The following is a 24,838-nucleotide window of genomic DNA, read 5'->3' as shown; positions in this document are numbered from 1 at the left end:
TGGCAGGGAGCTTTGCCCCAGTGATGTACTGGGCCGTACGCACTACCCTCTGTAGTGCCTTGCGGTCAGAGGCCAAGCAGTTGCCATACCAGGCGGTGATGCAACCAGTCAGGATGCTCTCGATGGTGCAGCTGTAGAATTTTTTGAGGATCTGAGGACCCATGCCAAATCTTTTTAGTCTCCTGATATCTATTTGAGCATGGTGAAGTAATTAAGTACACTTTGGATGGTGTATCAATACACCCAGTCACTATAAAGATACAAGCGTCCTTCCCAACTCCGTTGCCGGAAAGGAAGGAAATCGCTCAGGGATTTCACATGAGGCCAATGGTGACTTAAAACAGAGTTTTTAATGGCTGTGATGGGAGAAAACTGAGGATGGATCAACAACATTGTAGTTACTCCACAATACTAACCTAAATGACAGTGAATAGAAGGAAGCCTGTACAGAATAAAACACATTTCAAAATATGCATCCTGTTAACTTTACACTGTGTACAAAACATTTAAGGACACTAATCTAATATTGAGTTGCACATTTATTTGCCCTGAAGTGTTTTTTAGACTTATTTGCTTAATTGTTTACAAAAAATTAGTGAATGTGCTAGAAAGCTAAACCGCTACCTAGCTAGCTATTTGAATGCAGTGGCTTGCCAAAAAGGACTCGTTTTGAAAGTTGGATCATCCTTTGAGGCTTTAAAAGTGTTCTTACAATATGATTTTGAACATTCAAAGCAACTGGGAAATGACAGGACCTTAGCTAGCTACATAACTTCTGAGTGATAGGAATCACGAGCACCAACAGCAATCCGCTTACACCCCTGCGCACACATCCGTCATTACTATGACAACTAGCATAGCAATGTCAGCAAATTACTGCTGTCTGAACACACACACATCCGATTTGGTCACTTGTAACTTTTGGACAGTCAGTATTCCAAAACGGATTTAAAAAACAAAACTGATTGGAGCATTAAGGTCTGCAGTGTGAACAAGGCTATAGGGATCATAGCTTTCACCTGGTCAGTCTATGTCATGGAAAGAGCAGGTGTCCTTAATGTTTTGTACACTCATTGTATGTCCTGAATACAAAGCGATATGTTTGGGACAAATCCAACACAAAATATTATGGTTCAACTCAAATATACTAGTTGATAAAAAAAAAAAAAGGATAATCTTTGTAAAATATATCATAATTAGGACTGGTGGAGTTATGTCACACATGCAGCTAACAAAAATATATGGAAATGTCTGCTCTACTCAAAATTACAACCAAATTATTCCAGCATTACCGTAAAAAAGGAAGAGGAAAGTGGAAGGGGAGAAAGTAAGGAACTTGTCTGTTGGCCCTGCATTAAAGACCCAAATTGGCAAAAGAAAATTATGATAAATAAAAAAGTATATCAGTTTCATTTAAGGACAAAAAAATGGACAGCTGTGCCATATAGATTGCAAAATAGATGGGAAGAGATTTTCAATGTACTGATTCCATGGCACATGGTTTATGAACTGATACACAAAACAGTGGATTCAAAACATAATTGTTTTTCAATTTAAATTATTAAACAAAATTCTTGCAACCAATAGAATGTTATATACAGTGCATTCGGAAAGTATTCAGACCCCTAGACATTTTCCACATTTTGTGAAGTTACAGGCTTATTCTAAAATTGATTAAATTATTAGTTTTCCTCATCAATCTACACACAATACCCCATAATGACAAAGCGAAAACAGGTGTTTAGCCATTTTTGCAAATGTATAAACTCAAATAGCTTATTTACATAAGTATTCAGACCCTTTGCTATGAGACTTGAAATTGAGCTCAGGTGCATCCTTTTTTCATTGATCATCCTTGATGTTTCTACAACTTGATTGGAGTCCACCTGTGGTAAATTCAATTGATTGGACATGATTTGGAAAGGCACACACCTGTCTATATAAGGTCCCACAGTTGACAGTGCATGTCAGAGCAGAAACCAAGCCAAGAGGTTGAAAGAAATGTCTGTAGAGCTCCGAGACAGGATTGTGTCGAGGCACAGATCTGGGGAAGCGTACTAAAACATTTCTGCAGCATTGAAGGTCCCCAAGAACTCAGTGGCCTCCAACATTTTTAAATGAAAGAAGTTAGGAACCACCAAGACTCTTCCTAGAGCTGGCCGCCCGGCCAAACTGAACAATCGGGGGAGAAGGGCCTTGGTCATGGTCATTCTGACAGAGCTCCAGAGTTCCTCTGTGAAGATGGGAGAACCAATCAGGCCTTTATGGTAGAATGGCCAGACGGAAGCCACTCCTCAGTAAAAGGCACATGACAGCCCGCTTGGAGTTTGCCAAAAGGCACCTAAAGGACTCTCAGACCATGAGAAACATGATTCTCTGGTCTGATGAAACCAAGATTAAACTATTTGGCTTGAATGCCAAGCGTCACGTCTGGAGGAAACCTGGCAACATCCCTACGGTGAAGCATGGTGGTGGCAGCATCATGATGTGGGGATGTTTTTCAGCAGAAAGGGACTGGGAGACTAGTCAGGATCGAGGGAAAGATGAACGGAGCAAAGTACAGAGATCCTTGATGAAAACCTGCTCAGGACCTCAGACTGGGGTGAAGGTTCACCTTCCAACAGGACAACGACCCTAAGCACACAGCCAAGACAACGCAGGAGTGAATTCAGGACAAGTCTCTGAATGTCCTTGAGTGGCCCAGCCAGAGCCCGGACTTGAACCCGATCTAACATCTCTGGAGAGACCTGAAAATAGCTGGGCAGCGACGCTCCCCATCTAACTTGACAGAGCTTGAGTGGATCTGCAGAGAAGAATGGGAGAAACTCCCCAAATACAGGTGTGCCAAGCGTGTAGCGTCATACCCAAGACGACTCGAGGCTGTAATTGTTGCCAAAAGGTGTTTCAACAAAGTACTAAGTAAAGGGTCTGAATACTTATGTAAATGTAATATTTCCGTTTTATATTTTTAAGAAATTAACTAACATTTCTAAAAACCAGTTTTTGCTTTGTCATTATGTTGTATTGTTTGTAGATTGATGAGGGGGGGGGGGAAACAATTTAATCCATTTTAGAATAGGCTGTAACGTTACAAAATGTGGAAAAAGTGAGGGGGTCTGAATACTTTCCGAATGCACAGGGGATACAACCATCCCAGCTCTGCAGATTCTGCTGCGAAGGGACAAAATAATTAGATAATCTGTTTTGGTACTGTCCATATGTAGCTGGTTTTTGGTCGCAGGTTTAGGAATGGCTGAAGAATTGCAACATTTACCTGGAGCTAACTCTGCAAATAGCACTGCTGGGTGATTTTAAAAAGTCATAGTCAATCGATCAATAATATAATAATACTCTTAGCAAGAAAATACATCTTTAATTTACAATATGTAGAATCTATGAGAATAGAAAGTTTCAGAACTTTTGTGAATCATCACAGCACAGTTGAAAAATATATGGTAAATAAAAATCAACTGGATGGTGTTCAGAGATAAATGGAAGGGGTTGAGTGGAGCTGAAGGATGGGACTAAAAACAAACAAAAGATAACTATTGTAAAATATACTGTCTGTAAAATGTATATAGTATGTATAAGCTGGAAGTTGAAGCTTAAGTGTTGTTGTCCATTAGCTTACTCCAATTAGGGGAGGGATGGTAGGGTTAGGGGAAAATAATAAAGGAAATCTTTTTATATACAGTGGGGAGAACAAGTATTTGATACACTGCCGATTTTGCAGGTTTTCCTACTTACAAAGCATGTAGAGGTCTGTAATTTTTATCATAGGTACACTTCAACTGTGAGAGACGGAATCTAAAAAAAAAATCCAGAAAATCACATTGTATGATTTTTAAGTAATTAATTTGCATTTTATTGCATGACATAAGTATTTGATACATCAGAAAAGCAGAACTTAATATTTGGTACAGAAACCTTTTTGTGTTTGCAATTACAGAGATCATACGTTTCCTGTAGGTCTTGACCAGGTTTGCACACACTGCAGCAGGGATTTTGGCCCACTCCTCCATACAGACCTTCTCCAGATCCTTCAGGTTTCGGGGCTGTCACTGGGAAATACGGACTATCAGCTCCCTCCAAAGATTTTCTATTGGGTTCAGGTCTGGAGACTGGCTAGGCCACTCCAGGACCTTGAGATGCTTCTTACGGAGCCACTCCTTAGTTGCCCTGGCTGTGTGTTTCAGGTCGTTGTCATGCTGGAAGACCCAGCCACGACCCATCTTCAATGCTCTTACTGAGGGAAGGAGGTTGTTGACCAAGATCTCGCGATACATGGCCCCATCCATCCTCCCCTCAATACGGTGCAGTCGTCCTGTCCCCTTTGCAGAAAAGCATCCCCAAAGAATGATGTTTCCATCTCTATGCTTCACGGTTGGGATGGTGTTCTTGGGGATGTACTCATCCTTCTTCTTCCTCCAAACACGGCGAGTGGAGTTTAGACCAAAAAGCTCTATTTTTGTCTCATCAGACCACATGACCTTCTCCCATTCCTCCTCTGGATCATCCAGATGGTCATTGGCAAACTTCAGACGGGCTGGACATGCGCTGGCTTGAGCAGGGGGACCTTGCGTGCGCTGCAGGATTTTAATCCATGACGGCGTAGTGTGTTACTAATGGTTTTCTTTGAGACTGTGGTCCCAGCTCTCTTCAGGTCATTGACCAGGTCCTGCCGTGTAGTTCTGGGCTGATCCCTCACCTTCCTCATGATCATTGATGCTCCACGAGGTGAGATCTTGCATGGAGCCCCAGACCGAGGGTGATTGACCATCATTTTGAACTTCTTCCATTTTCTAATAATTGCGCCAACAGTTGTTGCCTTCTCACCAAGCTGCTTGCCTATTGTCCTGTAGCCCATCCCAGCCTTGTGCAGGTCTACAATTTTATCCCTGATGTCCTTACACAGCTCTCTGGTCTTGGCCATTGTGGAGAGGTTGGAGTCTGTTTAATTGAGTGTGTGGACGGGTGTCTTTTATACAGGTAACGAGTTCAAACAGGTGCAGTTAATACAGGTAATGAGTGGAGAACAGGAGTGCTTCTTAAAGAAAAACTAACAGGTCTGTGAGAGCCGGAATTCTTACTGGTTGGTAGGTGATCAAATACTTATGTCATGCAATAAAATGCAAATTAATTACTTAAAAATCATACGATGTGATTTTCTGGATTTTTGTTTTAGATTCGGTCTCTCACAGTTGAAGTGTACCTATGATAAATATTACAGACCTCTACATGCTTTGTAAGTAGGAAAACCTGCAAAATCGGCAGTGTATCAAATACTTGTACTCCCCACTGTATACACTACCGTTCAAAAGTTTGGGGTCACTTAGAAATGTCCTTGTTTTCGAAAGAAAAGCAATTTTTTTGTCCATTAAAATAACATCAAATTGATCAGAAATACAGTATAGACATTGTTAATGTTGTAAATGGCTATTGTAGCTGGAAACGGCAGATTTTTAATGGAATATCTGCATAGGCATACAGAGGCCCATTTATCAGCAACCATCAGTCCTGTGTTCCAATGGCATGTTGTGTTTGCTAATCCAAGGTTATCATTTTAAAAAGCTAATTGATCATTAGAAAACCCTTTTGCAATTATGTTAGCACCGCTGAAAACTGTTGTGCTGATTAAAGAAGCAATAAAACTGGCTTTCTTGAGACTAGTTTAGTATCTGGAGCATCAGCAATTGTGGGTTCGATTACAGGATGAAAATGGCCAGAAACAAATAACTTTCTTCTGAAACTCGTCAGTCTATTCTTGTTCTGAGAAATGAAGGCTATTCCATGCGAGAAATTGCCAAGAAACTGAAGATCTCGTACAACGGTGTGTACTGCTCCCTTCACAGAACAGCGCAAACTGGCTCTAACCAGAATAGAAAGAGGAGTGGGAGGCCCAGGTGCTCAACTGCGCAAGAGGACAAATACATTAGAGTGTCTAGTTTGAGAAACAGACGCCTCACAGGTCCTCAACTGGCAGCTTCATTAAATACAGTGGGGGAAAAAAGTATTTAGTCAGCCACCAATTGTGCAAGTTCTCCCACTTAAAAAGATGAGAGAGGCCTGTAATTTTCATCATAGGTACACGTCAACTATGACAGACAAAATGAGAAAAGAAAATCCAGAAAATCACATTGTAGGATTTTTAATGAATTTATTTGCAAATTATGGTGGAAAATAAGTATTTGGTCAATAACAAAAGTTTCTCAATACTTTGTTATATACCCTTTGTTGGCAATGACACAGGTCAAACGTTTTCTGTAAGTCTTCACAAGGTTTTCCCACACTGTTGCTGGTATTTTGGCCCATTCCTCCATGCAGATCTCCTCTAGAGCAATGATGTTTTGGGGCTGTCGCTGGGCAACACGGACTTTCAACTACCTCCAAAGATTTTCTATGGGGTTGAGATCTGGAGACTGGCTAGGCCACTCCAGGACCTTGAAATGCTTCTTACGAAGCCACTCCTTCGTTGCCAGGGCGGTGTGTTTGGGATCATTGTCACTGTCATGCTGAAAGACCCAGCCACGTTTCATCTTCAATGCCCTTGCTGATGGAAGGAGGTTTTCACTCAAAATCTCACAATACCTGGCCCCATGAATTCTTTCCTTTACACGGATCAGTCGTCCTGGTCCCTTTGCAGAAAAACAGACCCAAAGCATGATGTTTCCACCCCCATGCTTCACAGTAGGTATGGTGTTCTTTGGATGCAACTCAGCATTCTTTGTCCTCCAAACACGACGAGTTGAGTTTTTACCAAAAAGTTATATTTTGGTTTCATCTGACCATATGACATTCTCCCAATCCTCTTCTGGATCATCCAAATGCACTCTAGCAAACTTCAGACGGGCCTGGACATGTACTTGCTTAAGCAGGGGGACACGTCTGGCACTGCAGGATTTGAGTCCCTGGCGGCGTAGTGTGTTACTGATGGTAGGCTTTGTTACTTTGGTCCCAGCTCTCTGCAGGTCATTCACTAGGTCCCCCCGTGTGGTTCTGGGATTTTTGCTCACCGTTCTTGTGATCATTTTGACCCCACGGGGTGAGATCTTGCGTGGAGCCCCAGATCGAGGGAGATTATCAGTGGTCTTGTATGTCTTCCATTTCCTAATAATTGCTCCCACAGTTGATTTCTTCAAACCAAGCTGCTTACCTATTGCAGATTCAGTCTTCCCAGCCTGGTGCAGGTCTACAATTTTGTTTCTGGTGTCCTTTGACAGCTCTTTGGTCTTGGCCATAGTGGAGTTTGGAATGTGACTGTTTGAGGTTGTGGACAGGTGTCTTTTATACTGATAACAAGTTCAAACAGGTGCCATTAATACAGGTAACGGGTGGAGGACAGAGGAGCCTCTTAAATAAGAAGTTACAGGTCTGTGAGAGCCAGAAATCTTGCTTGTTTGTAGGTGACCAAATACTTATTTTCCACCATAATTTGCAAATAAATTCATTAAAAATCCTACAATGTGATTTTCTGGAGAAAAAAAATCTCCATTTGTCTGTCATAGTTGACGTGTACCTATGATGAAAATTACAGGCCTCTCTCATCTTTTTAAGTGGGAGAACTTGCACAATTGGTGGCTGACTAAATACTTTTTTCCCCACTGTAGTACCCGCAAAACACCAGTCTCAACGTCAACAGTGAAGAGGTGACTCCGGGATGCTGACCTAGGCAGAGTTGCAAAGAAAAAGTCCAGTGTCTGTGTTCTTTTGCCCATCTTAATCTTTTATTTTTATTGGCCAGTCTGAGATATGGCTTTTTCTTTGCAACTCTTCCTAGGTCATCATCCCGGAGTCGCCTCTTCACTGTTGACGTTGAGACTGGTGTTTTGCATTGGAACTCAAATTTGGACTCCAGACCAAAGGACACATTTCCACCGGTCTAATGTCCATTGCTCGTCTTGGCCCAAGCAAGTCTCTTCTTATTATTTTCTTTGCAGCAATTCGACCATGAAGGCCTGATTCACACAGTCTCCTCTGAACAGTTGCTGTTGAGATGTGTCTGTTACTTGAACTCTGTGAAGCATTTATTTGGGCTGCAATTTCTTAGGCTGGTAACTCTAAAGAACTTATCCTCTGCAGCAGAGGTAACTCTGGGTCTTCCATTCCTGTGGCGGTCCTCATGAGAGCCAGTTTAATCATAGTGCTTGATGGTTTTTGCGACTGCACTTGAACAAACATTCAAAGTTCTTGAAGTTTACCGTATTGACTGACCTTCATGTCTTAAAGTAATGATGGATGTTGTTTCTCTTTGCTTATTTGAGCTGTTCTTGCCATAATATGGACTTGATCTTTTACCAAATAGGGCTATCTTCTATTTACCCCCCCTACCTTGTCACAACACAACTGATTGGCTCAAACGCATTAAGAAGGAAAGAAATTCCATAAATTAACTTTTAACAAGGCACACCTGTTAATTGTAATGCATTCCAGGTGACTACCTCATGAAGCTGGTTGAGAGAATGCCAAGAGTGTGCAAAGCCGTCATCAAGGCAAAGGGTGGCTATTTGAAGAATCTCAAATATAAAATATATGTTGATTTGTTTAACAAGTTTTTGGTTACTACATGATTCCATGTGTGTTATTTCATAGTTTTGATGTCTTCACTATTTTTCTACAATGTAGAAAATAGTAAAAATAGTGTTTTCTTTTTCATAAATATTTTAATTCCACTTTGACATTAGAGTATTTTGTTTAGATCGTTGTCAAAAAATGACAAAATCAATTTTAATCCCACCTTGTAACACAACAAAATGTGGAAAAAGTCTAGGGGTGTGAATACTTTCTGAAGGCACTGTACATGCAATGTTCACATGCATGTTTCCATGCGTGTGCTTGCGTCTGTGTCTCCATGCCTGTGTGTGTCTGGGAGAGAGTATAGACCACAAAGTCTCTCTGCACACCGGAAATGGCTTGGTAATTAGGGTTAGGGTACAATTATCCTCTCCAGAGATAAGGACACGCCTTGTAGTAGGATCTTCAAGAGAGTGAGGGAGGTCTCTGTGGTCATGGATGGGTGTCTTTCTCTACTGCCTTTTATTCTATATTGTGGGAGACGTAGCTCAGTTCTTTCTCATTCTCTGCTTCCACGGTAGCTAAGTGTAAGACTTGAGTTGCTTGGTTTCTGTGTGTATGCGCATGTGTGCGTGAGTGAGTGGGAGAATCACCTTGGTTTATTTGGTGGTTCCACCGGAGGCGGATGGGATTTGGTCTTTACAGTCTTCCCAGGACAGCTGTGTATGTGTTTACATGGAATTATCCAAACCCACTCACATCCTCTCCCACCGTCCTCATCTGTCCTCACGTCTGTCCTCACTACCTATCTTCACTCCGACGAAAGACTGACGGACTCACTCTTATCATTCTCTCATCCTCCTCGCCATCCCTTTCTCCCTTTCTCTGGCCCTAATATCCCTCAACCCTGGAGAAAGAAAAACAAAAATACCACAGAAAATACTCATTCATGGCACTTCTGACTCTCTTCTGACTCCCTGCCTTAAGAAGAAATGGCGGTCGGTTTGGTTTGGTCAGTTAGTATTCGTGCCGTTCAAAGTGGCCGCAAGTCCCAGAGTGCTTTTAAGTCCAACATACACAAACACAAGCTGGCCTTCACTACTATATTTGAATCTGTTGTGTCATTTCTTCCCTCAAATGCCTTGCAAGCACACCACACACACAGAGTATTGCAGTCAAACTGGAATGAGGTAAAGACAACTCGCAATCTGTTTAACAGGAAATGAAAACGTATAAAATACCTTAAACAACATTTCACGGGGTACACTTTTTGACAGTACACCTAAAGCTACAGCAGTCTACATTTATGTTTTTAGTACTGGGTTTAAAGATACGGTAGGATTGCTAATCTATGTGTTATTCTGTCAGGTTTTGGCAGGTCATTGACTCCTTGTGGTTCCCCAGGATTCCAAACCACAGCTAAAACACACAGCTGTGATGTCAGAGGTTCGCCCGATGTTTGAATGTTAGTGTTGGGATAGCGGGTCCAGTAAACCAAGTTTAGATATATATTTTTTTCTTCTTAAACTCATAAAATACATACAGTGTGTGTATTTTTCACCACACTGAAAGGGATTCCATTATATTTTCCCATGAAAGGAAGTGGTCATGAGAAGATGAAAAGATTAAAGGGAGGGAGGGAGATTTTAAAAAGCCCAAAGGGCGGAATAAGGAAGAGAGTTGGGAGAGGATGTGGGGAGAGGGAGGAGGCTGTATGGGACACTCCCTCTTGGTGATGGACAACTCAACCAGTGTTGAAGCACCCTTACATGAGGTACACTCTCTGAGGGCACATTACAGTACGCTGACAAACATACGGCCATTGTTCTCCACTTGAAACAGGTGGTTTAGGGGATTTGGGGGGAATACAAAAGGATAATACAAAAGCAAGGAATAAAAGACTCATCCCAAGAAAATTACTCAACGCGCCAAGGATTTTAAGTAGAAGCTACACAAAGGTTGAGGAAGACATCTGGAAACATCTGGAGTTAGACACAAGTGGGCCAAACAAAGAATGTTTGATGGATAACAAGTACCCCAGAATTGTGGATTAAAGAATTACAGATTGAGAGAGGTGGACTACAGATAATTTTTCCACTGAGGATTTGACTCCTTGTTCCTTGCGTGGGATCAGGTTGTTGCTTGCCAGCCAACTTTGAGGCACGGCAGGTGTGGTGTTTTTTCCTCATCCTTCTGAAGACAGATTAGACTGAAAACCGGTCTGATTATTTGATTCTCTTCTCAGATTTCAGTGACGACCAATCTTGGCAGCACCTGCCGTCAAGCTCCTTCAAATGTACTTCTTCAAAGGGAGCGATTTCGAAGACCGACATTGTTTGTTTTCATCAAAACATACAAAAAGTTGTAATTATACCCTTGCTTTCATTTTTGTTTTCTGTGTGTATCGCATGAGTAGAGTCGTGTTATGGTAGAAGAGAAAAGGCAAGTAGTGGTTGGAAGATTCAAGTACTAGAAAGGACAGAGGAAGGGAGAAGAGGAGAGATAAATAGAGGGAGTTAAAGGAGTAAACATCTCTGTGTCTACCGTTGATCTAAACACATCTCATCACAAATCACAGAGGTGCATTTGTTAGTGACTGATCTGTGATACTTGTAAGACAGTTTGGCACTTTGGGTGTGCGTTACAGAATACGATCTGCTCTCTTGTGGACTGAAGGCCAAAAGAACATAGAAAGACCAACCAAAGACTTGTAAGTTAGAAATAGAGAGAATAGAAAAGCACCCGGGTAGAGCTTCTTCCACTATGTCAGCGGACACCTTGGAAGATCTCTCTCAAACTACAGAGAGCTTGGACAGACCGGACGGCTCCAGAACGTACATGTACACCCACGCCTGCCCGTACACAGGAACAAGACTCCTCCGTGACAACAACAACAGCAAGTACACCTGCAGATACACTCTCCAACTCCCTCTCTTCCCTATGGCTCTCCTCCTTGTCCCCTTGTTGCTCTGTCTCTGGGGCCACCAGGCCCAAGGAGTCGTCCACTCCAGCTTCCGCCGCCTCAGCAGCCGAGAGAAGAAAGAGATGCAGAGGGAGATCCTGTCCATCCTGGGTCTACCGGGTCGGCCCAGACCCCATCCTCCCCTCCGACCGCCCTCCTCAGCCCCCCTCTTCATGCTGGACCTGTACCACGCTGTGTCGGCCGAGGGGGGTGAGGGAAACGGACTAGGGAATGAGGTAGGGGGGCTGGGGTTCGGCGGTCTGGACGGGTTGACGGGCCACGTCAGCCATGCCGCCCTGCCCACTTTCAGCACGCACACGCCGCCGCTGGGGACGGTTGTCAGCGAGGCCGATACGGTCATGAGCTTCGTTAACCTGGGTGAGCTACTGACCGTTGATACACCTGTGGTTTTAAAATCCTGTGTTTTAGTTGGCTATTGCTTTGTGACTCGTTATCCAATTAGTTGGGAGTTTGTTCAGCCAATGGTCTCCCAACAGTGATTTCGAAATAGAGGCCCCAGGGTCTTGCAAAGAGCCCAGTAACTGAAAAAAGGTCATATAGCTAGATTCTTCAATGTAGCTAGGCCAACCTGGCAACCTTATATAGTGTTGAACCAGTTCACCTCTCAGGGACAGTCTTGTTATCACATGAGCGACTTTTCCTGTGCTGCACCAGCCCAGACAGTAGACCTACTGATGCTTATCTGACATGGCATAAAAATTAAACATCCTTTTCCCAGTCGTTTCCTTCCACTATCTCTCCTGGAATGAGATCGGAGACCTTGTTACCGTGGGAAAACATGATTCCATGTTATTTCTCTTCACTACTTTTATAGACATTTTGCATTGTTTCAACACTTGATATGCTAGTTTCTCTTTGTATTTCTACAGTATCTGGACATACATATTAATGTATATTACTGTACCATATATTACTGTTTTTGTTATTTTTGTGTAATTACATACCTTTCAGTTAATGTTTCACTAGATCTTATTTTGACAATGTCTGGTGTGATGCCTTGAACCACCATTTTAAGGCCATCTAACTAATCTAGACAGTTTCTCATTTATAGCCCCTGTCAGTTGTAATAAAAAAGACACCCATCACACACACACACAGTACACAAACACACCCTATCAATCCGACCCAGTCAAGGCCATGCAACCCACTCAAGACCGTGCGTAGGGGACACAGCTGTAAGGAATTACAGGCCCCACTGACACACACAGAAATTGAGAAACGGGCTCAGAATACTGCAGAGGACCGCTCTAAAAATACTGCCCAACCTGTAGTTAGTGGTGTGTGTGTTGAGCAGCTGCTGTGGTTGAAGGCCCTTAGTGTCTCTAATTACTGTACACTACAGAGCCCGACCAGGGTTGTTACTCTACAGGGCTCCCTGTGGGGGAGGGGGGGAGAGAGGGAGGGAGAGAGAGAGAGAGAGAGAGGGAGAGAGAGGGAGAGAGGGAGGGAGGGAGGGAGAGTGGGAGGGAGAGAGAGAGAGAGAGAGAGAATGAATAGCATGTGTCTTCAAGTGTGTGTCCATGTACACATGAACGTTGTCTCGCTTGAGACGCTGTGGTGAGTGACCAGCGTGTGCGTGTCCTTCCCTATCTTTCTCTGTCTTTCCCTATTGCCTCTCTCTCTCTCTCCCCTCTCTACATTATCGCTAGCCTGTCCTCCTTCACTTGGGCTCGCCTGCTCACCTTGCTCCACGTCTGCTCCGCTCATCTCTTTCCCCCTACTTCCATTGACTCAGTCACTCACCTTCCAATCCTCCCATCTCCCTTCACACCTTCCCACTTCTGTTGCTCTTTTCTCTCCCTCGGTCTTCTCATTCACCACTTTCATATTAGATTTATTGCTCCATGTATTGCTCTTTCGCCCCACCTCTTCTCCTCTTCTCCCTCCTTCTTGTGTCATGTGGGAATGTCTGTATCATACAATGAGAATATCTCTTTGTTTGTATTAGTCTTTTTAGGGCTTGTTGAGGGGAGTGGAAGTAATGTGTAGTGTAGATGTGAATATGAAGTGTTGTGCTGTTTAAATGTGAAAATGTCAGTGGCATTACATCGACCTCCCTCTCTCCTCCTCTCTCTCAGTGGAGCAGGAGCGGGACCTGCTGCAGCCACGGCCGTACTGGAAGGAGTTCCGTTTTGACCTGACGCCCCTCCCCAAGGGGGAGACGGTCACGGCTGCAGAGTTCCGCATTTATAAGACCCTGACCATGGGCCAGAGGGCCAACCGCACCCTGCACATCTCCGTCTACGAGATCCAACGGGAGAACAAACACAGGTTCCTGCCACTAGATCGACATAATATGACTATTCATTCTCTCATTATTATTTAACACACTCTCTCTGACATGTTTATGTGATCGACTTTGTTTTTTGCATGAAAAAAGGATCAAGGGTATCAAATAATGCCTTTATTATAATTCCCCTCACTCTCTTTGCATGCTCTCTCTGTCTTCTCTCTATACACCATGATTTGTTGCTGTGGCAAAATGCAATGTTGAAAAAAATGTGTCATTCAACCTGGCCTCATCCAACTCCTGGCAATAGAACTCATTGGCCACGTTGTGGCTTGCGAGGACGTCTTGTACAAACTTGGTTCTCCAGAGAGAGCTGAAGCTCAGTGTCTGTCTGGCTGTCTCTACTGCATGGCCATACAACATGTTTTGCGTGTCTCTCCAGAGGTTGTCTCATGCCACTCCTCTACTTTCCTCAGAGAGCCAGAGCTGGTGCTGCTGGACATGCAGTCAGTGCCCGCGGGGCAGGAGGGCTGGCTGGCTTTTGACGTGACCACTGCCAGCAACCGTTGGCTCCTGCACCCCCGCAGCAACCTGGGCATCCGGCTCTATGTGGAGACAGAGGAGGGTGAGCCTCATAGAGTTAATACTATGGTCAGGGTCAGGAAATGCTCTGCAGATGGGGAGGGTATTTCCCACTAAGTGGATTTCTTGATTATTATACCATTGAATAAAGAGGCAAGTTAACTCAGAATACTACACCAATACCTGTGCAGTAGCAATGTAATGTCATATAGTATTTGTAATTGTTTAGTAAATACATAGAAATTGAGATATGCTGTTTTGGTGTACCTCAAGATTGTATCACACACTCACACACACACATTGTTTTCTCTCTATCAGACCGGTCCTTGTCAGCTGGGTGGGTAGGCTTGGTGGGTCGAAGGGGCCCACGCTCCAAACAGCCCTTCATGGTGACCTTCTTCAGGGCCAGCCAGGCCCCTTGTCGCCCCCCACGCGCCCTGAAACCCAACCCCCGCAAGAAGAAGGCCAAATATGACCTGCCCCTGCCCAGTATACATGGTGAGGTCATACAAGGTCAGGGGACAACACTGGTTTTTGGTGTTGTTGTTAAGCTTGTTTTTGCAGAGTTTAAAGGGATAGTTCATCCAAATTACAAAATTACTTAACTTGCGTTTACATTTAATTGTGTCTTTATTTTAAATCCAATGCATCCAAAGCATGCTTTACAGTCTGTCCTGTCTCATAACATCTTTTTTGATCCCTTTCAGATCACAGCCACGTCAACAGTGGGCGTCAGGCTTGTAAGAGACATGAATTATATGTGAGCTTTAGTGACCTAGGCTGGAAGGTGAGCTTCTGTCTCCCTTAACTACTCAATCTACTGAATAGATAATATCATGATCTAACATTGTATCACCTTATTTGCTGTAACACACTATTAGTATTTTTAGGGAAGCAAGGCATTTGTGTAATATTTGCTTTGTAGTGTATGTTCTTTGCATGTTTTATGATGTATTTCTCATAGAAATAGAGTCTCTTCTAGTCATTAATCTAATCTTGTCATTCTATTTCTATGGTATTTCTCTCCATAAGGACTGGGTCCTGGCTCCTACGGGTTACTCTGCCTTCTACTGTGATGGAGAATGCCTATACCCTCTGGGTTCCTGCATGAACGCCACCAACCACGCTATGATCCAACTAGTGGTCAGTATGCTCTACTACACCCTCTCTCACATGAACGCTAACATTGGTTTCAGTGGGAATTAAGGTAAATGGCTCAGACTTTAATGGGAAATATGGCAAATTGAAACTAAAATACCCAAGTTACCTGAGTCTACAATTGCAGACTCTTAATGTAGAGTACAGATAGTGAGAAGTAACTTTCAAGACTGAAGCAATTGTGCCCTCTAGTGGTGGACTTTATACTGTACCGGCTCTTTCCATGACATTTGGTATTCTTTTTTTTTGGGGGGGTATTTTATTAGGATCCCCATTAGCTGTTGCAAAAGCAGCGGCTACTCTTCCTGGGGTCCACATGAAACATGACATAATACAGAACATTAATAAACAAGAACAGTTCAAGGACAGAACTGCATCTTTTTTTCTTTAAAGGCACACATAGCCTACATATCAATACATACACACAAACTATCTAGGTCAAATAAGGGAGAGGTGTTGTGCCATGAGGTCTTGCTTTATCTGTTTTTTTAAACCAGGTTTGCTGTTTATTTGAGCAATATGAGATGGAACAGAGTTCTATGTAATAATGGCTCTATATAATACTGTATGCTTTCTTGAATTTGTTCTGGATTTGGGGACTGTGAAAAGACCCCTGGTGGCATGTCTGGTGGGGTAAGTGTGTGTGTGTGTCAGAGCTTTGTGTAAGTTGACTATGCAAACAATTTGGGATTTTTAACACGTTAATGTTTCTTATAAAAAGAAGAGAGACTGGCATGCATAGTATTTATATCAGCCCTCTGATTACAATGAAGAGCATTGTTCTGGGCCAGCTGCAGCTTAACTAGGTCTTTCCTTGCAGCACTCGACCACACGACTGGGTAATAATCAAGATAAGACTAAACTAGAGCCTGCATTCCTTTAATTTAACAGACCTTTCCCCATCTTTACAACCATTGAATCTATATGTTTTGACCATGACAGTTTACAATCTAAGGTAACGTCAAGTAATTTAGTCTCCTCAACTTGTTCAACAGCCACACCATTCATTAACAGATTCAGCTCAGGTCTAGAACTTAGGGAATGATTTGTACCAAACACAATGCTCTTAGTTTTAGAGATGTTCAGGACCAGTTTATTACTGGCCACTCCAAAACAGACTGCAACTCTTTGTTAAGGGTTTCATTGACTTCATTAGCTGTGGTTGCTGATGCGTATATGGTTGAATCATCAGCATAAATGGACACACATGCTTTGTTTAATGCCAGTGGCAGGTCATTGGTAAAAATAGAAAAGAGTAGAGGACCTAGAGAGCTGCCCTGCGGTACACCACACTGTGTTTGACATTAGAGAAGCTTCAATTAAAGAAAACCCTTTGAGTTTATTAGATAGATAGCTTTGAATCCACGATATGGCAGAGGTTGAAAAGTCATAACACATATGTTTTTTTCAACAACAGGTTGTGGTCAATAATATCAAAGGCTGCACTGTAATCTAACAGTACAGCTTCCAACTAATCATCAGTCATTTGTGTCAGTGCAGTACATGTTGAGTGCCCTTCTCTATAACCATGCTGAAAGTCTGCTGTTAGTTTGTTTACAGAGAAATAGCATTGTATTTGGTCAAACACAATTTTTTCCAACAGTTTGCTAAAAGCTGGCAGCAAGCTTATAGGTCTGCTGTTAGAACCAGTAAAGGTTGCTTTACCACTCTTGGGTAGCGGAATTACTTTGGCTTCCCTCCAGGCCTGAGGACAAAGACTTTCCTCTAGGCTCAGATTTAAGATACGACAGAAAGGAGTGGCTATAGAGTCAGCTACCATCCTCAGTAGCTTTCCATCTAAGTTGTCAATGCCAGGAGGTTTGTCATTATTGATCGATAACAAAAAAAATCCACCTCTCCCACACTAACTTTACAAAATTCTAACTTGCAATGCTTTTCTTTCATTATTTGTTTTTTTTATGCATGAAATACGATGGTTCACTGTTCGTTGCTGGCATTTCCTGCCTAAGTTTGCCCACTTTGCCAATGAAGTAATCATTAAAATAATTGGCAACATCAAATGGTTTTGTGATGAATAAGCCATCTGATTCGATGAAAGATGGAGTTGAATTTGTCTTTCTGCCTGTAATTTCATGCAAAGTACTCCAAGGTTTTTTTCCCATCATTCTTTATATAATTGATCTTGGCTTCATAATACAGTTTCCTCTTCTTTTTGTTGAGTTTAGTTACATAATTTCTCAATTTGAGGTATGTTAGACAGTCAGATGTGCAGCCAGACTTATTAGCCACTCCTTTTGCCCCATCTCTTTCAACCATACAGTTGACATAGATTGACCAGGTAAATCTAGGTGAAAGCTATGATCCCTTATTGATGTCACTTGTTAAATCCACTTCAATCAGTGTAGATGAAGGGGAGGAGACAGGTTAAATAATGATTTTTAAGCATTGAGACAATTGAGACATGGATTGTGTATGTGTGCCATTCAGAGGGTGAATGGGCAAGACAAAATATTTAAGTGCCTTTGAACGGGGTATGGTAGCAGGTGTATCAAGAATGGTTCACCACCCATCCCTGTGGAACGCTTTCGACACCTTGTAGAGTCCATGCCCCGACAAATTGAGGCTGTTCTGAGCAACAGGGGGTGCAACTCAATATTAGCAAGGTGTTCTTAATGTTTTGTACACTCAGTGTATGTAGGCCTCCATGTTTTTAAATAGTACAGTATCACACATCACAGTACAATGTCATAAAGCGTGGGCCTGTAGTACATGTAAATCAACTTAAAGTTGGTTTTTATTTCCATATGCAAAGAATAAAGCATAATTGTTCATGTAATAATATAATTACATAATATAATAACAACTCCAGGAATAGGAAATAGTGATGAAATAATCAAATAAATGAAAAGACAGAGACAAATGCTTTTGAACTACCATTTATTTTATTTGAAAATGTAAAATTCAGAGCAAAGTAATGTAGTGCACTAGTGTCTAGAGCACTGTTAGGTGGCAAAGTGTGACAAGAATCCTGTGGGGAGAGAAAACAAGAGAATACATGAATTTAATAGGTGTTTACTAATCAGGGTTCAACGAAGCACTTCAAGTCCTCAATTCCAGAGAGAGAGAGAGAGAGAGAGAGAGAGAGAGAGAGAAGGACTACATGCTGGCCATGAGGTACTCGAGGTGGTACTCCAGGAGACTGGAGAGCTCAGTGACCAGAGACTCTCGGTTAAAATACCAGGCCAGCTGCTGCCCAAACATGTCATCTAGCAGAGCCATCAGCCCGCCCTGAAGGGAACACCACACAACACATAGAAAATGGCTCTGAGCTACTAGTTTATCAAGAGGAGAGAGACAATGAGAGTTACTCCCCCTAAAACGGCATTGAAACCCTGTTAACCAGGAACGAGTAAAGAGGAAGTAAACTAGTAATAAGGAAGAAAACAGGAAGTAAACTCTTGACTCTTACATTGAGCAGCAACAGGTATCTCTCAGCCTTTGGCTCAATGCTGGCAACAGTGGGCAGGAAGGAGTACAGGAGAGCGTACAGACGCTCCATGAACCCACCAGGTTGCTAAAGTAAACAGAGGAGGAGAGAAGAGAAATTGAAGTGAAATTGCTAATAGACAGACATCTAAACATTTACCAGCGAGATGCTACTTACCACCATCAGGGATTTCTGAGCTGTCATCATCCGAAACAGCACCAGCTCAAAAAGGACATCTATCAGGTTAACATGATGGATCTAGGACAAGAAAACACGTTTGGAGAAAATAGGAATGATTTCAAATAGATCAGCTACTGTGCCATATAAAAGACATGCATGTGGAAGAACTCAAAGTGAGACTTGAAAGAGTTAATTAACTCACATTTGCCTCAGCCAGCTCCCTCTCAATGTCAATCTGCTTGGAGGGGTCACTCAGGTAGTCCACAAAGTCGTTATAGGCACGGATGAATTCGGCCTCGTCCTATCATAAAGCAAAGAGCAGTGATGTTAGTGCACAGAACACATTTCACACCGAGGACGTTCTCTTTCCCTTGAAGGACAATGAGTTAGTGAGCTACCATCTGGTGGACCTGAACCAGTGCGCCCAGTAGGACCTTTCCCGCCACAAACAGATGGTTCCTACTCAGGGTGGAACCGAGCAGGGTCTAGAGAAGAGGGAAGAGTTAGGGTGAGACACCCATCTTACTCTAGGAGACAGACAGAACAGGAAGACACAGAGAGTCAAAGAAAAGTGGGTCCACTCACAGTAAAGGCCTGGCGCAGGGAGACGAGCCTCAGGCCGATGTCCTCCACTCTCTTGGTGGTAAGGTAGAGGCTGTGGAAGAGAGGGAATGGAGCATGTCAATGGGGAATAACAGCATTGTGACCACTATCCTTCAGCATCTGACAAGCTCAGACTATACACACATTTAGAGGGACTCACTTTAGCAGAGGAACCTCCCTCTCCTCAGGCAGCAGGTCCTCCCTCCCAGCCCTACAATAACAGAACAATTATTCAACATCAGTGACCAATGTAATGACATGACAAACAATGGGTAAATCGAAGGATCTTAATGCTACTAGTCAATAGTATGTGTGTGTGTAACATCTGACCTCATAGCAGTTGTGGCCCTCAGGCTCTGGCTCAGTGAACTGCTGAGTGGTGGGCGTAGAGACGGAGGCAGCCTCCGACCACGCCGAGGAGGAGAGCAGCCCATCCAGCCCCATGTGGAGAGTGGCGTACACCACCGAGACATCAGTTTGCTGCTCAAAACACACACACACAACACACGTTAATAGAAAACAGACCATATCTAATGGAAAATGCCCTGTAATTTCTATTCTATATACATAGGAAATTGTTTATTTACCTGGTAGCAGCCATGCGTCACGGCCACAGACGTCTCGTGGCGGAGGTGAGACGCATACTGGGTCACCCTGCCAGCCACATACTGACAGAGAGAAACGACATGTTAAGGCCAAACGGAATAAGTGAAGAAAATCTAATACTAATTCAGTAGTATTTACATCTTACCTGGATCCAAGAGATGGACTGCACCTTGGTGGCACAGTAGGGGATGCCCTCTGGACTAAGTCTGTGTGTCTCCTTGGAGATGGCCCACACCAGTTGAGTCTCCAGGCCTCGAACCCTACTCGCATGGTGCATCCTCACCACCACCTGCTGTGGAGTGAAACAACATCAACAAAACAACATCAGCCATCGCTGTAACATATTTCCATCAAGATCACATGACACTGACGATGTAGATTAGGATTAGGTAGTGACAAAGACACATACCTGGGATCCCCCACGCATGTAGGTGATAATGGGGCTGATGAACTGGAAAGTTCTCCAAGCTTTAACCACCGGACCTGCATTGTTCTGCACAAGAGGGGGTTGACATTACAATACATTCAGGTTAGAAACAGCAAACATTGCAACAGTGATGTGACTGTGTGTGTGGGTCTCTTACCCTGATCACAACAGGCCCACAGTACAGGGAGCTAAACCTAATCGGTATCAACTGCCAATTACCAGTGGCCTCCTAAAGCAGAAAGCAGACAACAAAGATTTTTAGAATGTCAAAGTGACAGAAATTGAATATCTGGGATACTTTTCAAACATTAAACTTTCTGAAAATTGTACCTCAAGGATAGTCGGCACATCTGGCATCTCCTCAAGGATGGCTGGCAGCAGTGGTACATCCAGCACATCATCCAATGGCACAACCAACTGGACCTCATCCAGGACAGTTGATTCTAAAATTAGGAACATTGGAATACAAACAAACAAATGTTAGGATGTAAAACGTAGCGAGCTAGCTAGTACTACTAGTTCAAAAGTGCATCTCTTAGCAAAAGTCACTAAAGTCAACGTTAGCTTGCAAGTATGGATTACAGAAATACACAACATTTCACAAATTACATTTATATTGTTAAATGTGGTAAAATAAGAAGTTTAAACTCAACATACCCTCGATGTCTCTGTCCACCTCCCGACGATTGCGAACCCTGCAAAACGGAAAAAGACAACAAAAACAACCCACAAATGAATTTGAACAACCTGTCGACGCAGTAGACCGCCGACGTCCACGCACTCTCTCCGCCAATTTTGAAAAGCACCCAGGCATTTTCCAGTCGATCTTTCAGTCTCAGGTCTCAAAAATCTGTCATGTTTGTTGTTGTTGAACAGCAAACTGAAGGTGTTGTTGTTTTCGAACAGAAAACGTTAAATAGAACGCCGAGATGTTCTATCGGTTCGATGTCTCTTGGCAACACATATTTTAGAAAATTGTTGTTTACAAAATTGACAGCTGTGTTGCCATAGAAATGAGTTTGGAACTCTATGCTTACCATTAGAATTCTATAAAAATTCCATTCCTACTCATCATTCTAATTCTATTGACCCTATTTTGTCACCAGAGGATTTCCTATGTTGTTGGTATAATATAAAACAAAAATACCAAATGTTATTTTAAGTCACTATCTAGGTCAATGGCCCATTGAAATGTTTTAGCATGTTTCATGGAAGTTGTTGTTGAACTTCTGAAAGTCTAGGCTTTGACTCAGTGGATAATAAAGTATTGTGGAGCACAGACAACCCGGTTTAAAATATATTGACCAAATTCAGACAAGGGGGGCAAAGCCACAGCCCACTGAGGTAGGAGAGCACTGAAGTATCTGCATAATAATAATCCATATCTCTTTTATAAACAGGATAGTATCATTGATTATATAAAAGTGCATGTATGAATAAGTCTGATTGACCTTTTTTCATGGCAGGTTCACCTTCTGAAGCCGGACGAGGTTCCCAAAGCGTGCTGCGCACCCACCAAGCTCAGTCCCATCTCCGTACTCTTCTACGACGACAACAACAATGTGATCCTAAAGAAGCATCGTAACATGGTGGTCAAGACTTGTGGATGCCTGTGACACCTGTGGTAGCCCATATATTCTACATCATTTTTATAAACTTGACTACCATTGTTCCAAAAGATACAAACGGGGTAATATACCTTGCAGCCAGCAGTTGATAGCAATAATCTGGCAATATGTGTATAAATAGTATGTATCTACACTGAACAAAAATATAAACGCAACAATTTCAAAGATTTACTGTGTTACAGTTCATATAAGGAAATCAGTCAATTAAAATATATTCTTTAGGCCCTAATCTATGGATTTAACATGACTGAGAATGCAGATGTGCATCTGTTGGTCACAGATACATTTTTAAATAAAGATAGGTGCGTGGATCAGAAAACCAGTCAGTATCTGGTGTGACCACCATTTGCCTCATGCAGCGGGACACATCTCCTTAGCATAGAGTTGATCAAGCTGTTGATTGAGGCCTGTAGAATGTTGACCCACTCCTCTTCGATGGTTTTGCGAAGTTGCTGGATACTGGCAGGAACTGGAACACGCTGTCATGCACGTCGATCCAGAGCATTCCAAACATGCTCAATGGGTGAGATGTCTTGTGAATATGCAGGCCATGGAAGAATTGTGACATTTTCAGCTCCCAGGAATTGTGTACAGATCCTTGCGATATGGGACTGTGCATTATCATGCTGAAATATGAGGTGATGGCAGCTGTTGAATGGCACAACAATGGGCCTCAGGATCTCGCCACGGTATCTCTGTGCATTCAAATTGCCATCGATAAAATACAATTGTGTTTGTTGTCCGTAGCTTATGCCTGCCCATACTGTAATCCCACTGCCACCATGGGGCACTCTGTTCACAACATTGACATCAGCAAACCACTCGGCAACGCAACGCGAGATTCATCCGTGAAGAGCACACTTATTCAGCGTGCCAGGGGCCATCGAAGGTGAGCATTTGCCCACTGAAGTCAGTTACGATGCCGAACTGCAGTCAGGTCAAGACCTTGGTGAGTACAACGAGCACGCAGATGGGCTTCCCTGTGACTTTTTCTTACAGTGTGTGCAGATATTCTTCAGTTGTGCAATCCCACAGTTTCATCAGCTATCCAGGTGTCTGATCTCAGACGATCCCGCAGGTGAAGAAGCCGGATGTGGAGGGGGCTGGCGTGGTTACACGTGGTCTGCGGTTGTGAGGCCAGTTGCACTTACGGCCAAATTCTCTAAAACGACATTGGAGGCGGCTTATGGTAGAGAAATGAACATTAAATTATCTTGCAACAGCTCTGGTGGCCATTCCTGCAGTCAGCATGCCAACTGCACGCTCCCTCAAAACTTGAGACATCTGTGACATTGTGTCGTGTGACAAAACTGCACATTTTAAAGTGGCCTTTTATTGTCCCCAGCACAAGGTGTGCTGTTTAATCAGCTTCTTGATATGCCACACCTGTCAGGTGGATGGATTATCTTGGCAAAGGAGAAATACTCACTAACAGGGATGTAAACAAATTGGTGCACCAATTCTGAGAGAAATAAGCTTTTTGTGCGAACTGAACATTTCTGGGATCTTTTATTTCAGCTCATGAAACATGGGACCAACACTTTACATGTTGCATTTATATTTTTGTTCAGTATAATATATTGATTATTTAGTGTGAGAAGGGTATATGAATAACACCTCCTTCATAAAGAAATCCTCAATTGAGATTTTCACATTGGACTTATAACCATACTTCACTCCTGATTAAACTATTCAAATCAACAGTAATTCAGATAATTACATCACCCTTTGTCATATATTCTATGTATCCAATCAAAGCTGTAAAGTACTGTGACATAAGTGCAATGCTAAATGTCTACCCTTTTGATGGCTATGTTGTCTTGTTGAACCATGAATTTCTCATTGTCTCTATTAGATGTACTACACATGGTTCAATTAAAAAGCTAAATATATGGACTATATATGCGTGGCAAAAAAATTTGTGCATTTTTTAAATTATACTTTTAACCAGCATACAGTGGGGAAATAAAGTATTTAGTCAGCCACCAATTGTGCAAGTTCTCCCACTTAAAAAGATGAGAGAGGCCTGTAATTTTCATCATAGGTACACGTCAACTATGACAGACAAATTGAGAATTTTTTTCTCCAGAAAATCACATTGTAGGATTTTTAATGAATTTATTTGCAGATTATGGTGGAAAATAAGTATTTGGTCACCTACAAACAAGCAAGATTTCTGGCTCTCACAGACCTGTAACTTCTTCTTTAAGAGGCTCCTCTGTCCTCCACTCGTTACCTGTATTAATGGCACCTTTTTGAACTTGTTATCAGTATAAAAGACACCTGTCCACAACCTCAAACAGTCACACTCCAAACTCCACTATGGCCAAGACCAAAGAGCTGTCAAAGGACACCAGAAACAAAATTGTAGACCTGCACCAGGCTGGGAAGACTGAATCTGCAATAGGTAAGCAGCTTGGTTTGAAGAAATCAACTGTGGGAGCAATTATTAGGAAATGGAAGACATACAAGACCACTGATA

The 24,838-nt window shown here is 42.6% G+C and overlaps 1 protein-coding gene across 1 annotated transcript; it reads left to right on the top strand.

Annotated features, from left to right (window-relative positions):
- The first annotated feature begins 11,162 nt into the window (after window positions 1-11,162).
- LOC121571519 (bone morphogenetic protein 8B-like) lies at window positions 11,163-22,542 on the top strand. Its single transcript, XM_041883019.1, has 7 exons — window positions 11,163-11,851; window positions 13,573-13,765; window positions 14,201-14,349; window positions 14,625-14,804; window positions 15,014-15,093; window positions 15,339-15,449; window positions 22,195-22,542. Exons 1-7 carry the CDS (start codon window positions 11,275-11,277, stop codon window positions 22,342-22,344), a joined length of 1,440 nt encoding a protein of 479 aa, XP_041738953.1. The 5' UTR covers window positions 11,163-11,274; the 3' UTR covers window positions 22,345-22,542.
- The last annotated feature ends 2,296 nt before the right edge of the window (window positions 22,543-24,838 follow it).

Source organism: Coregonus clupeaformis, chromosome 8 (genome assembly GCF_020615455.1).
Source record: "Coregonus clupeaformis isolate EN_2021a chromosome 8, ASM2061545v1, whole genome shotgun sequence".
NCBI lineage: Eukaryota > Metazoa > Chordata > Actinopteri > Salmoniformes > Salmonidae > Coregonus > Coregonus clupeaformis.
This window is presented reverse-complemented; position numbering and strand designations above follow the sequence as displayed.

What these genes read in the sequence shown, in the direction of transcription:
- LOC121571519 (XM_041883019.1), top strand. Translation starts at nt 11,275, where the DNA reads ATGTCAGCGGACACCTTGGAAGATCTCTCTCAAACTACAGAGAGCTTG. An exon ending in CAACGGGAGAACAAACACAG is followed by an intron (nt 13,766 to 14,200) that starts GTTCCTGCCACT and finishes TACTTTCCTCAG; the next exon opens with AGAGCCAGAGCTGGTGCTGC. An exon ending in TTAGTGACCTAGGCTGGAAG is followed by an intron (nt 15,094 to 15,338) that starts GTGAGCTTCTGT and finishes TCTCTCCATAAG; the next exon opens with GACTGGGTCCTGGCTCCTAC.